Here is a 20338-nt window from a genome sequence, read left to right on the forward strand (position 1 = left end):
TGAAGCATTTGTAATTTTCACAATTTAACATATTGACATTTCTAAAACAACTGCACGGGTCGACGCACAATATACTCCCTAAAATAACAGTAAACCACGTACCCCACCTCTCCCGTCCTGTCCCCAATTACCCGTATACTAAATTCCCTGTCCTTATTTAACATTACCATGCCTCCTATTTCACCCCCCCCCCCCCCACTTCCCCTTCACTGCTGACTCAGTTTTTGTTAAAGAAATCGGAGAAAGGTAGGCAAATCCCTGTATTGATCCTCTTAGAGTGAACTTGATTTCCTCCAGACTGAGTGAGAAACTCTACCATATCGCTGACCCACACTCCTGATTTTGGGGGCTCCGAGCCCCTCCATCTCAACAAGATCCGTCTCCGGGCCACCAGGGAGGAGAAGGCAAGGATATTGGACCCCCCCACCCCCCTCCCCCCCACACCACCCCACCCTTTGCCCCCGGATCTTCCGACACCCCAAATATTGCTAATTCTGGACTCTGAGTTACCCTCCCTTCCAGGACTTCTGACATAACATCTGCAAACCCCTGCCAGAAATCCCTCAGTTTCGGACATGCCCAAAACATATGAACATGGTTGGTCGGGCTACCCCCACACCGCCCACATCTGTCCTCCACCTCATCGAATAATCTATTCATCCGAGCTACCGTCGTGTAGTATTTTAACAATTTTCAATATCAAATGGCAACAAAAACACAACAGTATAACCATCAACGACCCTGAGCACCTTCCCCAGCCACCCCTCCGTTGGTTCTCCTGTCCTTTCTCGTCTCTCCCGTGCCTCCCACCCCTACCCTCCCCTCATCCCTGCTGACAGCTTAATTTTTCTCAAAGAAGTCGATGAACGGCTGCCACCTCTGAGCAAACCCCTGCAACGAACCCCTCAAGGGGAATTTAAATTTATCAAGTCTGAGAAACCCCGCCAAGTGGCTAACCCATACCCCCGACTTCGGGGGTTCTGAGTCCCTCCATCCTAGTAAGATCCGACTCCGGGGCCACCAGGGAGGCAAAGGGCAGGACATCGGCCTCTCTCACCCCCTGGGCTCCCAGGTCTTCCGAAACGCCAAAGATTGCCACCTCTGGATTCGGCACCACCCTCACTTGTAAGACCTCTGACATTACGTCAGCAAACCCCTCAGCCTTGGACAGGCCCAAAACATATGGACATAGTTTACAGGACCCCATGCACAACGCCCACACTGATACTCCACCTCCTCAAAGAACCTGCTCATCTGGGCCACAGTCATGTGTGCCCTGTGGACCACCTTAAACTGTATCAGGCTGAGCCTGGCGCATGACGAGGATGCATTAACTATACTCGGGGCCTCCTCCCATAACCCGGCCTCCAACTCCCCACCCAGCTCCTCTTCCCATTTTCTCTTCACCTCCCCTATCAGGGCTACCTCCCATTCCATCAGTTCCTTATAGATCTCTTGAGACCTTCCCCTCTCGTACTCCTGTTCTCGACACCACCTTATCCTGTAGCCCCTGGGGTGGCAGGCGTGGGAAGGTCGAAACCTGCCTCCGCTCAAAATCCCCCCCCGGAGCGAACCGGTGGTTATCACATATTGGTGCCCACACCGTCCCAACCCCTCTAACCCCATGTGCTGCCTCCATTGTCCCCACACCCTCAGGGCTACCACCGCTACCAGACTTGTGGAGTACCGAGCAGGCGAGAGCGGCAGAGGTGCCGTTAACAATGCCCCCCATACTCGTGTCCTTGTCTGATGCTGCTTCTACCCGCTCCCATACTGTCCCCTCCCCCACTACCCACTTCCTGACGATCGCAATATTTGCCACTCAGTAGTAACTAATCAATTCGAGAGAGCCAGCCCCCCCCCCCCAGCAGCACCTCCCCTTGCCCAAACAAATCCCGCAATCCCTACATTCACTTTCTTGAAGAACGCCTTGGGGATAGAAATTTGAAGGCACTGAAAAATAAACATAAACCTTGGGAGGACTACCATTTTAACTGTCTGAACCCACTCCGCCAATGACAACGGGAGCGCATCCCACATCCGAAAGTCCCCCCTCATTTATCTACCAACTGACCCAAATTCAGTTTATGCAGCTGCTCCCACTCGTGCGCCACCTGGATACCCAAATATCGAAAGCTCCCCCCCATCACCGTGAATGACATCTCACCCAATCTCTTCTGCCCCTTGCCTAGATCGCAAAGACCTCTTACCCATACTCAATTTGTATTCCAAAAACTGGCCCAATTCCTCTAATATCCCCTTAATCTCTTTGATCCCCCTAGCGGGTCCGATATGTACGGAGGTAGATCGTCCGCGTAGGGCAAGACCCTGTGCCTCAATCCCCCCCCCCCCCCCCCCCCCCCCCCCCCCCCCCATCCCCAATCTTCTGGACCGCCGGACCCTGGGCCGCCAACTTCGTTTCCACGCAGTCGACCACCGCCCTGATCAAATCCACCGCCGGGTCAGGTCCTCCAGACTCTCCTGTTGCTGGGTGAACTACTGCTGGCCGTCGACCACTGAGCCGGCAGGGCCGCTCCTTGCCTCTGCATCATCTCTGCGTGCATCACAGGTGTTACATCAGCTCTAACCGACTGATTTCTTTTTTGACCGCTTCTGGCCCTCAGCTCCTTACACCACAGGGTCAATCTCTTCCACTGACTCTCCTGAACCTATTTTCCACCTTACATCTACCTGTTAACTGGGAAGAGGTCTGAAAAATCAGCCACGAGCGGGAATCACCAAATGTGCGACCACTCACTCCATGGCCGCCACCAGAAGTCCATGAAAGCTAGTCTTCCGGTTGCGTCGATGCGGAGCTAAGCCGCACGTTCGGCGTCTCCCGCCTATGTGGTCACCATGCTGAACTTGCTGATGGGAGCGGGGTCCTTCCAAGGGCCCTTGGAGTTGGAGGGGACCCACCGAGTGCTGGTGAGGAAGCCCAAGCCCAGCGAGCCGCCAAGGGGGGTACTGGTGCGGTTTCACCGGTCCGTCGATCGAGAATGTGTGCTCAGGTGGGCCAAGAAGGAGCGGAGCAGCAGGTGGGAGAATGCGGAGATCTGTATCTACCAGGACTGGAGCGCGGAGGTGGCGAGGAAAAGGGCCAGTTATAACCGGTCGAAAGCAGTGCTGCACAGGAGAGGGGTGAAGTTTGGCATGTTACAGACGGCGTGCCTTTGGGTCACCTATGAAGACCATCATTATTACTTTGACTCCCCGGAGGAGGCCTGGGCCTTTGTTCAGGCCGAAAAGCTGGACTCAGACTGAGGGTTCGGGGGTGGTCGGGGATTGTTGTATATTATTTTGTTTTTTTTCTTCCTTGTTCCTTTGTTTCTTGGGGAGTTTGTGGGATGTTTTGTCGGCCCGTCGGACGGGCTTGAGGAAGAAAGGGGGGGTTGGGTTGGGAGGGGTTGAAGGTTGGTGAAGGTGGATGGGGCCTTGGGGGAGGGTAGGATGGCCTGGGTCGGGGCTGGGGAGTTTGGGCCTGGAAAAGGAGCAGCTCCAGCGGGGGCGGGACCGGGTCGAGCAGGTGGCATGGGCTTTTTTCCCTCGCTATGGGCTGAGGGGTGGGGTTAAAGTTGGATGCGTGGGTTTCTTCCCGCGCTGGGGCCGGAACGGGGAGGGGATTGTGCCTGTTGGTGGGCAGGGAGGGGAGGAGCAGTGTTATACTTGGGGGGGTTGCTGAGGTGGTGGGAGCGGCCGGCGTCAGCAGGAGTCAGCCGACTTACAAGAGTCCAATGAGAGGAGCAACGCAGCTGGGGGGGGGGGGGGCCCTAGCGAGCGGGGGGGGGGGGAAGAGAGTGGGGGGGGGGGGTACCGGGTTGCTGCTGGAAGGGCCGAAGGGGAACTGAGCTTTTAGGAGGGGTCGGGACGAGGATTTGCCACTGTGGGGAACGGGCCGTGCGGGAGCCGTGGGCACATGGCTGGCCTAGGAAGAGCTATGGCTGATCGGCGGCGGGGGCGAATAGCCCCCCCGATTCGGCTGGTCACCTGGAATGTTAGGGGTCTGAATGGACTGGTCAAGCAGGCCCCGGTGGTTGCGCATCTGAAGGGGCTGAGGGCCTATGTGTCCATGCTCCAGGATGGTGGATCATGTAAGGTTGAGAAAGGGGTGGGTTGGACAAGTGTCCCATTCGGGTTTAGATGCGAAGAACCCAGGAGGTGGCGATTTTGGTGGGGAAGAGAGTGTCGTTTGTGGCGTTGAGTGTGGTGGCGGATAGCTGTGGCAGATATGTGATGGTAAGCGGTAAGCTCCAGGGGGAGCAGGTGGTGCTGGTTAATATGTACGCCCCGAATTGGGACGATGCGGGCTTCATGCGGCGTATGTTGGGCCGGATTCCTGACCTTGAGACAGGTGGTTTAATAATGGGAGGGGATTTTAACACAGTGCTGGACCCAGCTCTCGACCGCTCTAGGTCAAGGACGGGTAGGAGGCCGGCGGCAGCCAAAGTGCTAAGGGAGGGGGTTCATGGACCAGATGGGAGGGGTGGATCCTTGGAGATTTATGAGGCCGGGGGTTAGGGAATTCTCGTTCTTCTCCCATGTTCACAAGGCTTACTCCCGGATTGACTTTTTTGTTTTGAGTAGGGCGTTGATTTCGAGGGTGGAAGGTGCGGAATACTCGACGATAGCCATTTCAGACCATGCTCCGCATTGGGTGGACCTTGAGTTGGGGGAGGGGATGGACCAACGGCCGATGTGGCGGTTAGAGGTGTGGCTGCTGTCGGATGAGGAGGTGTGCGGGCGGGTCCGGAGGTGCATAGAAGGGTACCTAGAAATGAACGATAACGGGGAGGTGCAGGTGGGGGTGGTCTGGGGGGCGCTGAAGGTGGTGGTTAGGGGGGGAGCTGATCTCCATCAGAGCACATAGGGAGAGGGGGGGAGAAGAGGGAGAGGCTGGTGGAAGAGATGGTGAGGGTGGACAAGAGGTACGTGGAGGTCCCGGAGGAAGAGCTGCTGAGGAAGTGTCGTAGCCTCCAAGTGGAGTTTGATCTATTGACCACCAGGAAGGCGGAGGTGCAGTGGAGGAGGTATACGAATATGGGGAATAGGCGAGTGGGATGCTGGCGCACCAGCTTCGGAAGCGGGAGGCGGCTAGGGAGATGGGGGAGTTAGGGATGGAGGCGGGAGTCTAGTACGAAGTGCGAAGGGATCAATGGGGTGTTTAGGACCTTTTATGAGGAACTATACCGGTCAGTGCCCCCAGTGGAGGAGGGAGGGATGGATCGCTTTCTGGGCAAACTAAGATTTCCGAGAGTGAAGGAGGAGCAGGTGGGGGGGGGGGTTGGGGGCACCAGTCGGGTTGGAAGAGCTGGTTAACGTGATGGGGAGTATGCAGACAGGGAAGGCACCGGGGCCCGAATTCTATAAGAAGTTTTCAGACCTGCTGGGCCCGCTGCTAGTGAGAACCTTTAATGAGGCAAGGGAGGGGGGGCTTCACCCCCGACGATGTCGAGGGCGCTGATCTCACTGATCCTGAAGTGGGATAAGGATCCCCTTCAGTGCGGGTCATATAGACCGATTTCGCTCCGGATGTGGATGCGAAACTGCTGGCAAAGATATTGGCCAGGAGGGTGGAGGACGTCGTGCCGCAGGTCATACACGAGGATCAAACGGGTTTTGTGAAGGGGAGATAGTTGAATGGTAATGTGCGGAGGCTGCTGAATGTCATTATGACGCCGGCAGTGGAGGGGGAGGTGGAGATAGTGGCGGCGATGGATGCGGAGAAGGCCTTTGGTAGGGTGGAGTGGGGATACCTTTGGGAGGTGTTGAAAAGGGATTTATGAATATCTAAAGACTGCATATGGTGGGTCCCCCGTATCAGGGACCAGACTGAAGCCTTCACCTCCCTTGGAGAGGGATTTATTAAGTGGGTGAGGCTGCTGTATGAAGCCCCGGTGGCGACTGTGTTTACGAATGGGAGGAGGTTGTAGAATTTTCGACTGTACCGGGGGACGAGGCAGGGGTGCCCCCTGTCTCCCCTGCTGTTTGTGCTGGCGATCGAACCCCTGGCCATGGCGCTGAGGGAGTCGAATAACTGGAGGGGGATAGTGCGGGGGGGAGGAGGAGGAGGAGGAGCATCGGCTGTCGTTATACGCGGATGATCTATTGTTGGATGTGGCAGACCTGGTGGGGGGGATGCCGGAGATGATGAGGATTCTTGAGGTGTTCGGGGACTTTTCTGGGTATAAGCTCAACATGGGGAAGAGTGAGCTGTTAGTACATCCGGGGGACCAAGAGAGAGGGATTAGGGAGCTCCCGCTGAAAAGGGCGGAGAGGAGTTTCAGGTACCTGGGGGTCCAGGTAGCCAGCAGCTGGGGGGCCCTGCACAGGCTCAACTTTACGAAGCTGGTGGAGCAGATGGAGGAGGAGTTTAGGAGGTGGGATGTGCTGCCACTCTCCCTAGCGGGCAGGGTTCAGTCTGTCAAAATGACGGTCCTCCCGAGGTTTTTCTTCCTCTTCCAGTGCCTCCCTATCACGATTCCTAAGGCTTTCTTCAGGCGGGTAAATAGGAGTATTATGGGGTTTGTGTGGGTGCAGAAGACCCCGAGGGTGAGGAGGGTGTTCCTGGAGCGGGGGAGGGATGTGGTGGGGTTGACGTTGCCCAACCTATGTGGGTACTACTGGGCCGCTAACGTGGCGATGATACGTAAGTGGGTGATGGGGGAGGGGGCGGCATGGAAGAGGTTGGAGGCGGCGTCCTGTGTGGGCACGAGCCTGGCGGCATTGGTGACTGCACCGTTGCAGCTCCCCCCAACAAGATATACCACAAGTCCGGTGGTGGCGGCTACCCTCAAAATTTGGGGACAGTGGAAGCGACATGGGGGGAGGTGAAGGCTTCAGTCTGGTCCCTGATATGGGGGAACCACCATATGCAGTCTTTAGATATTTAAATTGAATTATGGAACTAAGACATGAAGCATAATGTCCATTGTACTTTGGTGCGAAGAGGTGTGCTGGACGACTGTCACTTGTTACAATCTAGGATGTAAGAGGGGGAATAGTTTAGCATGAAATTGAGTCAGTGCAAAGCAGACTGTAGAAGATCAAATGGCAGAGGCATATTATTACAATCTCAAGACACCAATAACTTAAAAGAAAGCAACTTGAACTTCCAGTTGATAGCTGAAAGCATGACATGAAAAGATTTAATGTTTTAAGACTTTGACTGTAACAAGAAATTGAAAAGCACCATGATTAAACGGTATTTTTGCAGCCAACTTAAATTTTAAATTCCAGAACTTCCCCTATTAATTTAACTCAACTAAAAAACCCACTCCACGGATATAATGTCCATTTCAGTTGCCCCCTTGCAGACCATAAGAGCCTACATTTCTCATATCTTCCTTTGTAACTGAGCCCTTCAGTGCTGTGGATCAGCCTTTTAGGGCTCTTCTCCACTTTGCTTGTAGATGTAGAATTCCTTCCTTTTGACTTCAAGAAGTTTGGCAATAGTGGTTAAATTTCAGTCTACCAGAATATTGTACAATATTAACATTCCCTGCATTGATGAGAGAGACATTGCATTTTTCTTCCATAAATTAAACCAATTACCTAATTTTTTAACCTATTGAACAAATAAGTTATTTTGTCACTCAGTAAACAAAGAATTGATTTTTTTCAGAAGATGTGTGATGTCAACATGGTAGCACGGTGGTTAGCACTGTTGCTTCACCGCCAGGGTTCCAGGTTCGATTCCCGGCTTGGGCCACTGTCTGTGCGGATTCTGCACGTTCTCCCTGTGTCCGAATGGGGTTCCTTCGCGGGTTCTGGTTTCCTCCCACAAATCTCGAAAGATGTGCTGTTAGGTAATTTGGACATTCTGAATTCTCCCTGTGTACCCAAACAGGAATGTGACGACTAGGGGCTCTTCACAGTAACTTCATGTAAGCCTACTTGTGACAATAAAGAATATTATTATTGATATGTGATTATGAATGGGGTATTAGAATGGGCACCGTTGGTGCTGGTAAATGTGTAAGTCCCCAAATTGGGATGATATGGGTTTCATGAGGGGTTTGCTGGCAGCGATCCCGGATTTGGCCACACACCAGTTGATCATGGGAGAAGATTTTAACTGTGTCCTAGAGCCAAGGGTGGATAGGTCGATCCCCAGGTCGAAGGGTAGGGTACAAATGGCGAGGGGGGGGGGGGGGGGGGCTGTTATGGAGAGGATAGGTATGGTGGATCCATGGCGCTTTCAGAACCCAAAGGAAGGGAGTATTCCTTCTTTTCACACGTCCATAACGTGTATTCGAGGATTGATTACTTTGTAGTGATTCGGGAGATTTTCGTTGGGGTGGAAGGGGTACAGTATGCGGGGATAGTTATCTCGGACCGTGCGCCCCATTGGCTGGAGATTCGGTTTAGATTGGGACGAGAGCAGAGGCCGGGGTGGAGGTTTGACTCTGGGTTGTTGGCGGATGGAGGTTTCTGTGATAAGGTGCAGGTGCCGATTAAGGAGTATGTGGAGTTGGATCAGAATGGGGAGGTGTCACCGGCCGTTTTTTGGGAAGCACTGAAGGCAGTAGTCCGGGGGGGAAATTATTTTGTTCAAGGCCCGTGCGGATAGGGAAAGGAGGGAGGAACATGACTGCCTCGTGAGCAAGATAGTGGAGGTGGACAGGGAATATTTGAGGGTGCCCATCGTGAAGGGATTGGCGAGGAGGAGAATGTTGCAGGGGCAGTTTGACAGGCTGACAATGGGGAGGGCGGTTGGACAACTGCATTGGGCAACAGGGTGCAATATGAGTATGGGGCGAAGGCGAGCCGCATGCTGGCGCACCAGCTGCAGAGGCAGGCTGTGTCCAGGGAAATATTGACGATACGTACTGGGGCTGGGGATATGGTGTCAGAGCCAGGGAAGATAAATTAGGCATTTAGGGAGTACTACCAGGGACTTTGAGGTGGACCCGAGAGGAGCGGTTTCTGGACAAGCTGGAATTTCCCAGGGTGGAGGAAGCAAAGAGGCAGGCATTGAAGGAGCCCCTGGGGCTGAGGGAGGTGCTGGATAGTATCGGGGGTATGAAGTCTGGGAAGGCCCCGGGCCGGATGGGTACCCGGCGGAATTCTAGAAGTAATTTGCAAGGGACCTGGCACCATATCTGTTGAACCATATTTAATGAAGCACTGGAGAAAGGGGGAATTGCCGGAGACTATGACGCAGGCAGTAATCACACTAATTCTGAAAAAGGGGAAGGATCGGTGGAATGTGGGTCGTATTGGCCCATATCACTATTGAACACGGATGTGAAAGTATTGGCTAAGTTGTTGGCGAGGAGGATGGAGGAGTGTCCCCGGGGTGGTGGCAGAAGATCAAGCAGGCTTCATGAAGGGCAGGCAGGCGCGAGTAATATAAGACTGCTGTTGAATGTGGTGATGAATCCATCAAGGGCTCTGGTACCGGAGGTTGTGGTGTCCATGGACGCGGAGAAGGCATTTGATTGGGTGGAGTGGCGGTATTTGTTTGAGGTTTTGGGAAGGTTTGGGCCGAGATTTGTGGCATGGGTGTATGTGGCACCAAGGGTGAGGACGAATGATATGAGCTCACGAAGCTTTGACTTACACAGAGGGATGAGGCAGGGGTGCCCGCTGTCCCCATTGCTGTTTGTGCTGACCATAGAGCCATTGGCGATGGGCCTCGGGATTATTAAGGGGCAGAGGGAGCACGGGTGTCACTCTATGCCTGTGAACTCTTGCTGTATGTTTCGGATCCATTGAAGAATATGGGAAGGATTATGGGCCTGCTGGGGAGGTTTGGAGGGTTCTCGGGTACAAGCTGAATGTCGTGAAAAGCGAGGTATTCCCGGTGAATGAGCTGGCACAGCAGGCTAATTTAGGAGGGATGCCATTTACGGTAGCGAGGGATAGGTTTAGGTATTTGGGGATTCAGGTTGCGAGGGAATGGACAGGGCTCCACAAGTGGAATTTAACGAAGCTGGGGGAGAAGGCTAGGGAGGATCTTAAGAGGTGGGATACAGTGCACTTAACGCTGGCAGGCACTTAATGCTGGCAGGGATGGTCCAAGTGGTGAAAATGAATATTCTGCCGATGTTCATGTTTATCTTTCAAGCTCTCCCGATCGTTATACCAAAGGCCTTTTTTCGGGCACTGGACGCGATCATTTCTGACTTTGTATGGGCAAGGAAGGTGCCGAGCATAGGGAGGACCCTGCTACAGGCGGGGGGGGGGGATAACGCCGCTGTGCGAGAATCATGGGTTTGAGCCTGGGGAGATGAATAGTGTATACAGGAGGTGGCGGGAAGTGGGGCTGATCAATGATGATAGATCTGTATTTGGAGGAAGGGTTCGTCAGTCTGGAGGAGCTAAGGGAGAGGGTAGAGCTGCCGAGGGGGAGTGAGTTCAGGTATCTACAGGTTAGGGACTTTGCACGACAGGTCTGGAAGGGGTTCCCTCGATTGCCGGGATACACCCTGCTGGAACGAATGTTGCTCCAGGATGTGGAAGGGGAGGGAGGAATTGGGGATATGTACAAGTGGCTGGGGGAGCAGGGAGGTGAGCGGGTGGTGAGATCAAAGAGAAATGTGAAGCGGAGTTGGGAGGGGAGATCAATTGGGGAGCATGGAGTGCGGCACCGCGTAAGGTAAATGGGACCTCATATGCAAGGATGAGCCTGATACAGTTTAAGTGGTGCACAGGGTGCATATGACTCGGGCGAGAATGAGTGAGTTCTTTCAGGGGGTAGCAGATGAGAGAGAGGTGTGGGCGAGGGCCAGCGAATCACACGCACATGTTTTGGGTTTGTGAAAAATTGGGAAGATTCTGGGCGGGAGTGTTCGCGGTCTTAGCCAGGATAGTGGAGGAAGAGGTGGACCCGGATCCTTTGGTGGCGATATCTGGTGTCTCAGAGAAGCTGGAGCTTGTGGAGAGGAGGAAGGCTGATGTCTTGGACATCGCTTCTCTGATTGCATGGCGGCAAATTTTGCTGGAGTGACGGTCGGCATCGCCACCGGGGGTAGCGGCTTGGTTGGGTGACCTGCATGACTTCCTGCGATTAGAGAAGATAAAATATCAGCTAAGGGGTTCTTCAGTGGGGTTTGAGGAAAGGTGTGCGATGTTTGTGACTGTGTTTGAGGGGCTGTTCATTGCGGGGGAGCGGGTGGTGAAAAAGAGGAAAAATCTGTACAGACTGTGTAGTTGATTGTAGGGAAACATGTTTCCCAGGGTGTTTGTTCGCTGTAACCTGTTCTGATAAATGTTTGTAATAAAATACATTTTAAAACACCAAACATTATTATTGTTATTATTAAAAAATGCTTTCTCAAGACGTTTGTGCTTCAAAATGATTCATCCATTGTGAGCCAAAATTTGAAATTTCTGTTCAGTGCATCAGCTGTCTATTGAAATCAGGTCTCAATTAAATTGACATACTGCACTATCAGATGTGTGATTAAGTTGGTTTACTGAAGACCTAAAAGCTGTAGTGCTTGTTTTCCCAGCATGCAGTTCTTAACCGTTGTTAATTATTTGCAAGCAAACTAGTTGCCCGATTAGGATACGCTTCATGAACTATTTCAAAACGTGCTCAATATTCTAAAATGTCATGCAGACTGCATGTGAAGTTTAAAGAGCTTTGTGATCTTGAGCATTTTGAAAGTAGTGAGTCTTCTTTGCACACAGATTTATCAATAAAAAAGCTTTGGTTTCCCAAAATAGATCCAATTTTGTTAAACTTCACAAATAATTTTAGTTTTCTGATACGGCTGTATTCTGTTTCAACTGGAAGGATCTACTCTACAAATGCTCTACTTCAGTGATATGGAAAGATAAGATTGTTGGCGTCCTATTTGTTGGATATTAGCCCAGTGTCTTGCCACATCTACTTTATATGGTATCTTTTAATACAGAAAATGCCCAAGATACATCAGGTACACAAGAAATCTTGAACCTAAAACTGCGAACATGAGGTTTGACCAAAAACTAAGATAAAGGTTCAAGTCCCAAGATGAGCATTTGGTTGTAGGGGTCAGAACAAGTCCGGCCAAAAGACTGTTGACTCTCTTGGCCTCTGTACTCTTTAAGAGGTCGAACAGTTTATGTATCAAACAAATGCTCGATGCTATAACTTATGATTCAACATATTTTTGTTATATAAACTTCAATAAAATACACTATGCATGCAATTCTTATTCTTTACTAATGATTACAATTGTACCAAGACTCTCAGCTCTGGATATTTAAATAGATATTTCCCCGTATAAGTACTGGCGAGATGCTTCCTTTTCCGGAGGTCTTTAGTCACTGAGTCCCAACTCTGGGTGTTGCATCTGTGATCTTCATCCCATGGGTTACGCTAGAGAAATGGCCTCAGCTCTATTTTTGTGCGTGTTCCATGGACGGGATCTTGCCTTTCCTCCATTAACAATTCGGCTCTGAGAGAACAACAGGCCGAATTACCTAGTTTTCCTAACCACATCAGTTCGTTATGCAGCCATTGTTTTCTAACTGCCACAGTTGTGTGATGCATTGCTCCCAACACCACACACCTCCATCCTTGCCACAAAATCTGGCCATCAGTCCTTTCTTTCCACCACTTGCATTCAGCCAACCACATTATAGCTTCTGGAAATTTCTCTTTTACCATCTCCAACGAGCTGTTCGTTATGCAGCCATTGTTTTCCAATACGCAACATGAGCTTATACCTTATGGTTTCAGGATGTTGCGTTTTGTCTGGGTCAACACTAGCTTTAATGAGGTCTGTGGTCTAGGTGTTGCATTCTGTCTCAATCAACACGTTTTGGACGAGCCTCAATGACGTCTGTGGTTTTTTTAGGTGTCAATTTGTGCATAGAGCTATTTCCTGTGTATCTCTATTTTTGTAATTTGCAATTTTTTTTGGATATGTCATTTTAAAGCTGACCATTTTCCCATCATGCTTGTTAGCCATTTTGCATGAGCGGGGCCGTACTAGTACAAGACCTTAATTTTAAAGGAGGGTCTCAAAGACCGGTCGTGGTCTGTTGGAGATGGTAAAAGGGAAATTTCCAGAAGCTATAATCTGGTTGGCTGTAGGTAAGTGGTGGAAAGAAGGAATTGATGGCCAGACCTTGTGGCAGGGACGGAGGGGTGTGTAGTGTTGGAAGTGCAATGCGTCACACAACTATGGCAGTCAGAAGGGCAGAGAGCTTGTTGGATGGCTGTGGAACTGGAGATTGCAAAGGTAGGTTGGCTGAGACAGTCAAGGTTTATGGGAATGGACAGTGGCAGGCTGGCTAGGAAACCATTGAAGGAAGTGAGTCAATAGTTGAGGGAGAGGAGCATGGAAGTTTGCACGTAGGATGTCTTGAAATTTTAAATGACAGTCTGTTTTTAAAAAAAGACCGATTATTGAATTCATTAAAGCAATGTATGTAATTCTGGCTTTCGGGATTTTCTGGTATACTGTTTTTAATAGAATGTGTCATTACTATAGATCTTATAAACTACGATATTGAAGTCAATAATTATAAAAGCATTGAAGGAACGTTTTTTTTGTATGTACTACATTCATTAAAAAAGAGATCCAGTTTGTCTCTTTGGTAGGTAAAATTGCCCTATCTAACATGTTTTTATTTTGTGTTTTGAAAACAGAATTGAAACACAGAAATCTCAAACAGAAGCCCTTCCTCAGTCCAGACCAAGATCCAGAGGGCAGGAGGGTGGGAAAATTGGTATGTGGAGGAGAACTTCATTCAAAAAATGAGGACTACTACACTTTTGGTTAGTGACCTACCTTAGCTTACTGATTATTGCCCTGCCCACCTATCCTTGGCCCATGAATCTCAGAATAAATTGGTGCAATTTAGGATGTGACTCAATAGGAGTTCTAACAGAGGAACACAATTTATCAGACTGCATTAACAACTAATTTTCGGCTTTTAGAGAATTATTGTGCATGGAATATGGACATGGTACATATCAGTTAACATAAGGGCATCACATTCCCCTCTTGTCAGTCAACAGTTAATAATGTTAAGATGACTACAGACAAAGCTGCTGACTTTTGATTTATATTTTTGTGTTCTAAGTTCTTGATTTCTGAAGGTTTTGTTGGGACCATTATCGAGGTGTTCTTAGGTTTGATTGTGGACTTGGACATTCTTCAGGGAAGTGGAGAGGAGGGTATCCTCGGTACTTGGGGATCCTATCCTCAACTACCCCTTACCTGACATTATTTAGATAAAAGAATGGCAGTTGCAGCCCTTGATTGCGCCAGAGTAACTTTATTTGTGTGCTTGTGTAGGTCTGGTCTTTGTTATATGACAGATTAGAATATGTATATGTGTATACTGTACATGCACACACACTGAGAAAGGTAATCTATGCGGCTCATGAAATATTGACCTTTATCTTGAGTGGGGTAGGATACAAGGGGTGGCAGATATGAAACTTGGTTGAACCTTATTTCAAATACTGTATTCAGTTCTTGGCATTGCACTGCTAAAATGTCTATTTTGGCTTTGCGAGGGTGGGGGGCTGCAGTGTAAATTCAGAAAAGTAATGTGGGGGTAAATTGTTAGGCCAATAAACTAAGTTTTGTATTCCCTTGAGCGCAGAGATTAAGGGTTGATCTTATTAAGATGTTCAAATTGGTTAAAAGGATTAATAGGTTAGATAGAGATAAACAAATTTGTCTGGTGGGAAAGTCCAGAACAAAGGGGACGTAATGTAAAATTTAAGCTAAGCCACTCTGTTGTGATGTCAGCAATCGCTTTGTCAACAAAGGATTGTGGGAGTCAGGAACTCTCGTCTCCCAAAAGGTTTTTGAGGTTGATCAATTGAAAATTTTGCTAGACTTTTGTTAGGCAAGTGTATCAAAGGTTATGAAAACAATTGAGAGTAGATGGATTTGCGATACAGATCTACCATGGTCTAATTGAATTACAGAACAGGCTGAAAGGGCTGAATGGCTAACCTTTTTCTTTGCATATCTTTTTCCAAAGAGAAAGGAGACCAATGTGTTTTTCAACTGCAGAATGTAATTGCATTTTTTCTCTGCGCAAGCTTCTCTGAAAGTAGGTGAGATTTACTGGATCTGTCTTTTCAAAAGGAGGAAGTACATTGTGATGAAACTGAAAAATTCTGTTCAAGTGCTAATTTTCCTTCTGCATTTGTTATTGCAGCAAATATTTGATGTTTCAAGTCAGGCTGCGTACAAGCTGGCAACTCTGGGTAGCACGGTGGCGGGTGGTTAGCATTGCTGCCTCATGACGCCGAGGTCCCAGGTTCGATCCCGGCTCTGGGCCACTATCCGTGTGGAGTTTGCACATTCTCCTCATGTTTGCATGGGTTTCACCCCCACAGCCCAAAATGTTGTGCAGGTCATTTGGATTGGCCTCGCTAAATTGCCCTTAACTAGAAAAAATGGATTGGGTACACTAAATTATTTTTAAAACAAGAGTGTACTCTGCAGCTACTAGTTTGAGATTAGTCAACAAACTCCATTTCTTCTTGATTCTATGCCATCCCCTATATCCAGCGAGAAATTAACTGTACCTGTTTCGAAGAGAGCTCTGCATTTGTTTTGATGCTTGCAGGAGCAATTAGAAATTCAAATGTTTCGAGCACCGGGATGAGAGAGACTCGAATCTTAAATATAAAATTTTTTTTTTTAAGAGTACCCACTTCTTGTATTTTTTCTATTAAAGAGCAACTTGGTGTGGCCATTCTACCTACCCTGCACATATTTGGGTTTGTGGGGGTGAGACCCACGGCGACACAGGGAGAATGTGCAAAGTCCACAAGGATAGTAATCCGTGCTGGCATTGAACCTGGGTCCTCAGCGCTGAGAGGCAGCAGTGCTAACCACTGTGTCACCATACTACCCACCTCTCAAAACTTAAAGTAAGGGTAGGTAGACTGTCAGAAAGTGAAATGAACCCTCTAAACAATTTAGAAACCTGGTTGATTCTGGACAGGATTTGCCCTCTGATATGGTGTCAGACTGAGCATTGTGAGACTGCATCCTCTATGCTATCTCAGTTGAGTCAGGATTGAGTAGGAACTGAATGTCAGATTCATTCTACCAGCTGAGTAGTGGTGCAAATTGAAAATTACTTTATATCAATCATTAACTATAGTGAAAATGTGATGTCAGAAATATTCTGCTCATTATTTTTTAATGGGGGTGGATACTTGGTTTAAATTTCTAAAATACTTAACGTTTTGGTTTATTTTTTCAATGATAGTGTTAATGTTGCATGTCAAAATGGGAAATCAGCTCCTAAACTGCTTCAGAAATTGCTCTGTAGAAAAGGAGAGGGACATTGAAACGTGGGTGTAGTAATCTTGTCCACCTGCATTCTGAGTACCTATTTACTCTAAAAATGCACTGTCATTGTTACCTACATTTAATCAACTGTTGTGAAGGGAAGCCAGCCAAAAAGTTCCATGTTGATGTATATTTTGACATTTCAGTGACATTTAACCTGAGGTTTAAATTCCTATAGTTGCATTGAGAATCAATAATTCAAAGTATTTCTGTTTTTGTCGGATCTGTTGAATGCTTATAATAGTTGCTCAGTTAAACTTTAGTTATTGTGTTCACTGCTGCTTGGTTATGAAATATTTATGGTCAGTTCAGTCTGAACACATCTGGTCTGGTAAAATACTTCTTGAAGAAAGTTTTTACAAATGGGCTTTCTCTTCTGCAAAATTTACAAAAGAGAAATGATACAGAATCAGGCCATTCTGCCCAATCAGCCATGGCAGTGTTTACTTTCCACTCAAGCTTCCTCCAATCTTTTCTCATCTGGGTGTGGAATGTCCCATTGGGTTAAAGGAAAGCATGAAATTGACTGCCTCCAATTGTAGATATTTTGAATTGTTTGAAACGATGCAGCTCTAAAATGTCTTTGGTACTTAAACTTTCCCTGGTTAAATTAGTTTTAAAGCAGAACTACAGAAGCAATAACATGTTATTAATTGCAACTTTCCAAGCTTGTTTTTTTTTAGAGAATTCTACTCATCATATTCTCTTGTGCAGTGAAAATATGAAGATTGAAATTAACTTTCTTGCATCTAAAGATCTAAGCAAGAAGTTTAATGTAATTTATAGTCTGTTTGGAGATTAATTAATCTTCACCCAATTTAGCAAAATTGGGTGATTATGAACTATCATTCCAGAATTAAAATATTGTAATTTGTAAGCTTTACTTGAATGTGACCTATATTGAATTGGACAAATTACTTGAAAGCAGTTTCAAAAAAATCTTGGTTGGTTGCAGGAGCTGGTTTAGCACAGGGCTAAAGAGCTGGCTTTTAAAGCAGACCAAGGCAGGCCGGCAGCACGGTTCAATTCCCATACCAGCCTCCTCGAACAGGCGTCTGAAAAGGGCTTTTCACAGTAACTTCGTTTGAAGCCGACTTGTGACAAGCAATTTTCACTTCAGGAGCACATCGCAAAGATGGTACAGCCCTTATGTAACATGCATGGTCAGACTTCCTCTAGTGATGGTCAAAAATAGTATTAACCTAAAGAGAATAGGCCTTAATATATAGTTTGCTTTAGGATGTTCTTTTAGAATCATTAAATAAAAGTACTTCAGTTACTGTTGCGACCAATGTCCAGGATGCTTGTAAATTAGCTTATTTAAGGAGAGGAATCATAGAAATAAGAATAGGCCATTCAGCCCCTCAAACCTGTTCCATAATTTAGCTACGTCATGATGATTTGTGCCTCAGCTTGAATTGCCTACTTAAGCTTCATATCCTTTGCTATCTTTACTTAACAAATATCTCTTGATCCTAAGTCTTGAAAAATTCACCCTGCCCAGCAACCTTTTGAGGAACTAAGTTCCAAATGGATTTGTCCTTTCTGGAAAAGGTCTCACCTGATTTCACCCCTCTTTCCATAGTTCCAGTCTTCAAGTCTGGCATGATCATCCCTTTCCACAAAACCAAACCATTCCTATTTGTTCTTGCAAAAACTGCCCCTTCTCCAAAGCTTTTGAATGTACTGTTACCTCCCAAACCCTCACCTCCCAAATCCATGCCATTTTGCCGGAACTCTATGTTTGAATCCTTCCAATCAGATTTCTGACCCTGCCACAGTATAAAAGCCCCAAATGACGTTGTGTGACTGGTCATGGTATGTAATCTCTCCTAGTCCTGTTTGCTGACCTTGACAAGCTGACCACCATTCTCCAATGCATTTCCACTACCATCCGGATGGAATGGGATAGCACTCACCTGGCTCTATTCTCATCTATCTCATTGTTGCCAGGGTACTACTTGCTTCTTTGCTTTTGAGTAATTACTTCCAATGGCAGTATGTAGGGGGCGGATGACGTACACGAGGTGGCTTCTGCTAGGGTATTGTACTTTTCACCCAGTTTATGAGGGTATTTTTGTTTAAGGAGTCTCAAGGGAAATGCCCAGAAGGGCCAGGACAAAGGAACTTGAAAACAGAAGTTTGTTAACGGAATCGGAGGCTTCTTGGGGCTGGTGGAGAAAATGGCATTGGCTGATTTGGAGAATTGTTCCAGAAAGCAAAATATTAGAGTTCAGCGTTTGCCAGAGTGGATGGGAGGCCCAACTCCCACAGAATACTTAGCGAAGATGGTGGGCAGGGTGGATTCACATCCCCTCCCGAGCTGGATTGAGCCCACCAGACACACTGATAGAAATGTGTCCAAACAAACCAATGCTAGCAGATATTGTTTCACAGCTTCCAGGAAAAAGAACGGGTCCTGAGATGGGCTAAGGAACGTACAACTATAAATGGGAAGGCTTCACCATCAGGCTCCATCAAGACATTGATGCGGAGCTATCAAGGAAGCGGGCGCGATTAACAAGGCCAAAGCTGCCATGTATAAAAGTGGAGTTTGATTTGGGTTATATACCCGGCGTGGCTCAGAGTAACTTTTGAGGGGAAAGGCTATTTTTGCGATGCGCTGGAGGAGGTGGATTATTTTGTAAAATGGCATGGATGGGAGGTTTTTGAAGTTTTTGGACGTTGCGGGTGAGCATGTGGAAATGCGGAGTTGTTGGGATTACTTTTACATGTTTGAATTTCTTTGTTCATGTGTAGGCTGAGTTTTTTAAAAGTTGGATTTGGGTGGGGAGGGGGGTTTTTAATGTTATGGGGGGTTTTGCTCTACGTGCGATAACTGTTATGAGAAATATATATAGCTCGGTGTACTTTGGGTCTTTTTTCTGTGAACATTTTTCTTCACTCTCAGTTGATGCTGCCCTGCTAGCTAAAAGTAGCAAAGCGGTGGGAGTGACTGCAGCTCATTATATTAGTTTTGTTTTAAATAATGAGCTTAGTGTTTTTGTTTTATTTGAGGTTAAGGTTAGTAGAAGTAGGTTTTAATGGTTATTTTTCACCTTCCTGTTCTTTGTGTATATTTGGGTGTGGTATTGTTTGGAGGTGGAGGGAAGGGGGTGGGGCCAGGGTAGTTTTATTAACAAGCTGCCAGCCTCCATTCCTGATTTGGTCTCCTATCAGCTAATCATGGGGAGTGACTTAAACTGTGTTCTGGATCCGAGGACGGACCGATCCAAGCCCAAATCTCTTTGATTCGATCAGGGGTGGCAAAGTTGTTGTTGGCGGACAGGATTTCGTGAACACGTCCTCCGCATTGGGGAACATATAAAATTTAAAGCAATTACTTTATCTCACCTACGTTGTGGGAAGCCCTTAAGGCGGTCATCTGTGGGGGGGGGGGGGGGGGGGGGGAATTTCCTGCATGCATGGAAAGGACTGCGAGGGCAGAGCAGCAGAGACTCCATCCTTGAGGTAGACATATGGGCAGCATGGTGGCACAGTGGTTAGCACTGCTGTCTCACAGCACCAGGGATCCAGTTTCAATTATGCCCTCGGGTGACTGTGTGGAGTTTGCATATTCTCCCTGTGTCTGTGTGAGGTTCCTCTGGGTGCTCTGGTTTCCTCCCACGTTCCAAAGATGTGCAGGTTAGGTGGATTGGCCATGATCAATTGCACCTAAGTATCCAAAGGTTAAGTGGGGTTACAGGGATGGGGCAGGGGAATGGGCCTCGTTGGGGTGGTCTTTCAGAGGAGCAGTGAAAACCCGATGGGCCGAATGGCCTCCTGCACTGTAGGGATTCTATGATCAGTACAGCTTGCCACTACCCTGGAATTGCTTGCGAGTAGGATACAGCTGCAGACGCAATTTGAATTACGACCAGTAAGTAAGGCGGTGAGCCAGCTTCGACGTTCGAAGGGGGTATTTTATGAACATTGGGAGAAGGCCAGTTGTCTTTTAGATCATGAGGTGGCAGGCTGCTTCATGGGAGATTGTGCAAATAAAGGACTGGAGTGGCAGTTGGCTTCCGTTCCACCTCGGGTCAACGAGACATTTAGAACATAGAACGATA

General features: G+C 48.0%; 1 protein-coding gene across 2 annotated transcripts in view; it reads left to right on the top strand.

The window, feature by feature from the left end:
• Positions 1-20338, top strand: part of map2k4a (mitogen-activated protein kinase kinase 4a) — a 213090-nt gene that overhangs the window by 51885 nt on the left and 140867 nt on the right. For both annotated transcript variants that reach the window (XM_038778177.1, XM_038778178.1), the window contains exon 2: positions 13589-13717. In XM_038778177.1, coding sequence (XP_038634105.1) covers positions 13589-13717 — 129 coding nt within the window. The remainder of the gene's footprint in view (positions 1-13588; positions 13718-20338) is intronic.

This window comes from Scyliorhinus canicula, chromosome 18, assembly GCF_902713615.1.
Source record: "Scyliorhinus canicula chromosome 18, sScyCan1.1, whole genome shotgun sequence".
In the NCBI taxonomy this organism is placed as follows: domain Eukaryota; kingdom Metazoa; phylum Chordata; class Chondrichthyes; order Carcharhiniformes; family Scyliorhinidae; genus Scyliorhinus; species Scyliorhinus canicula.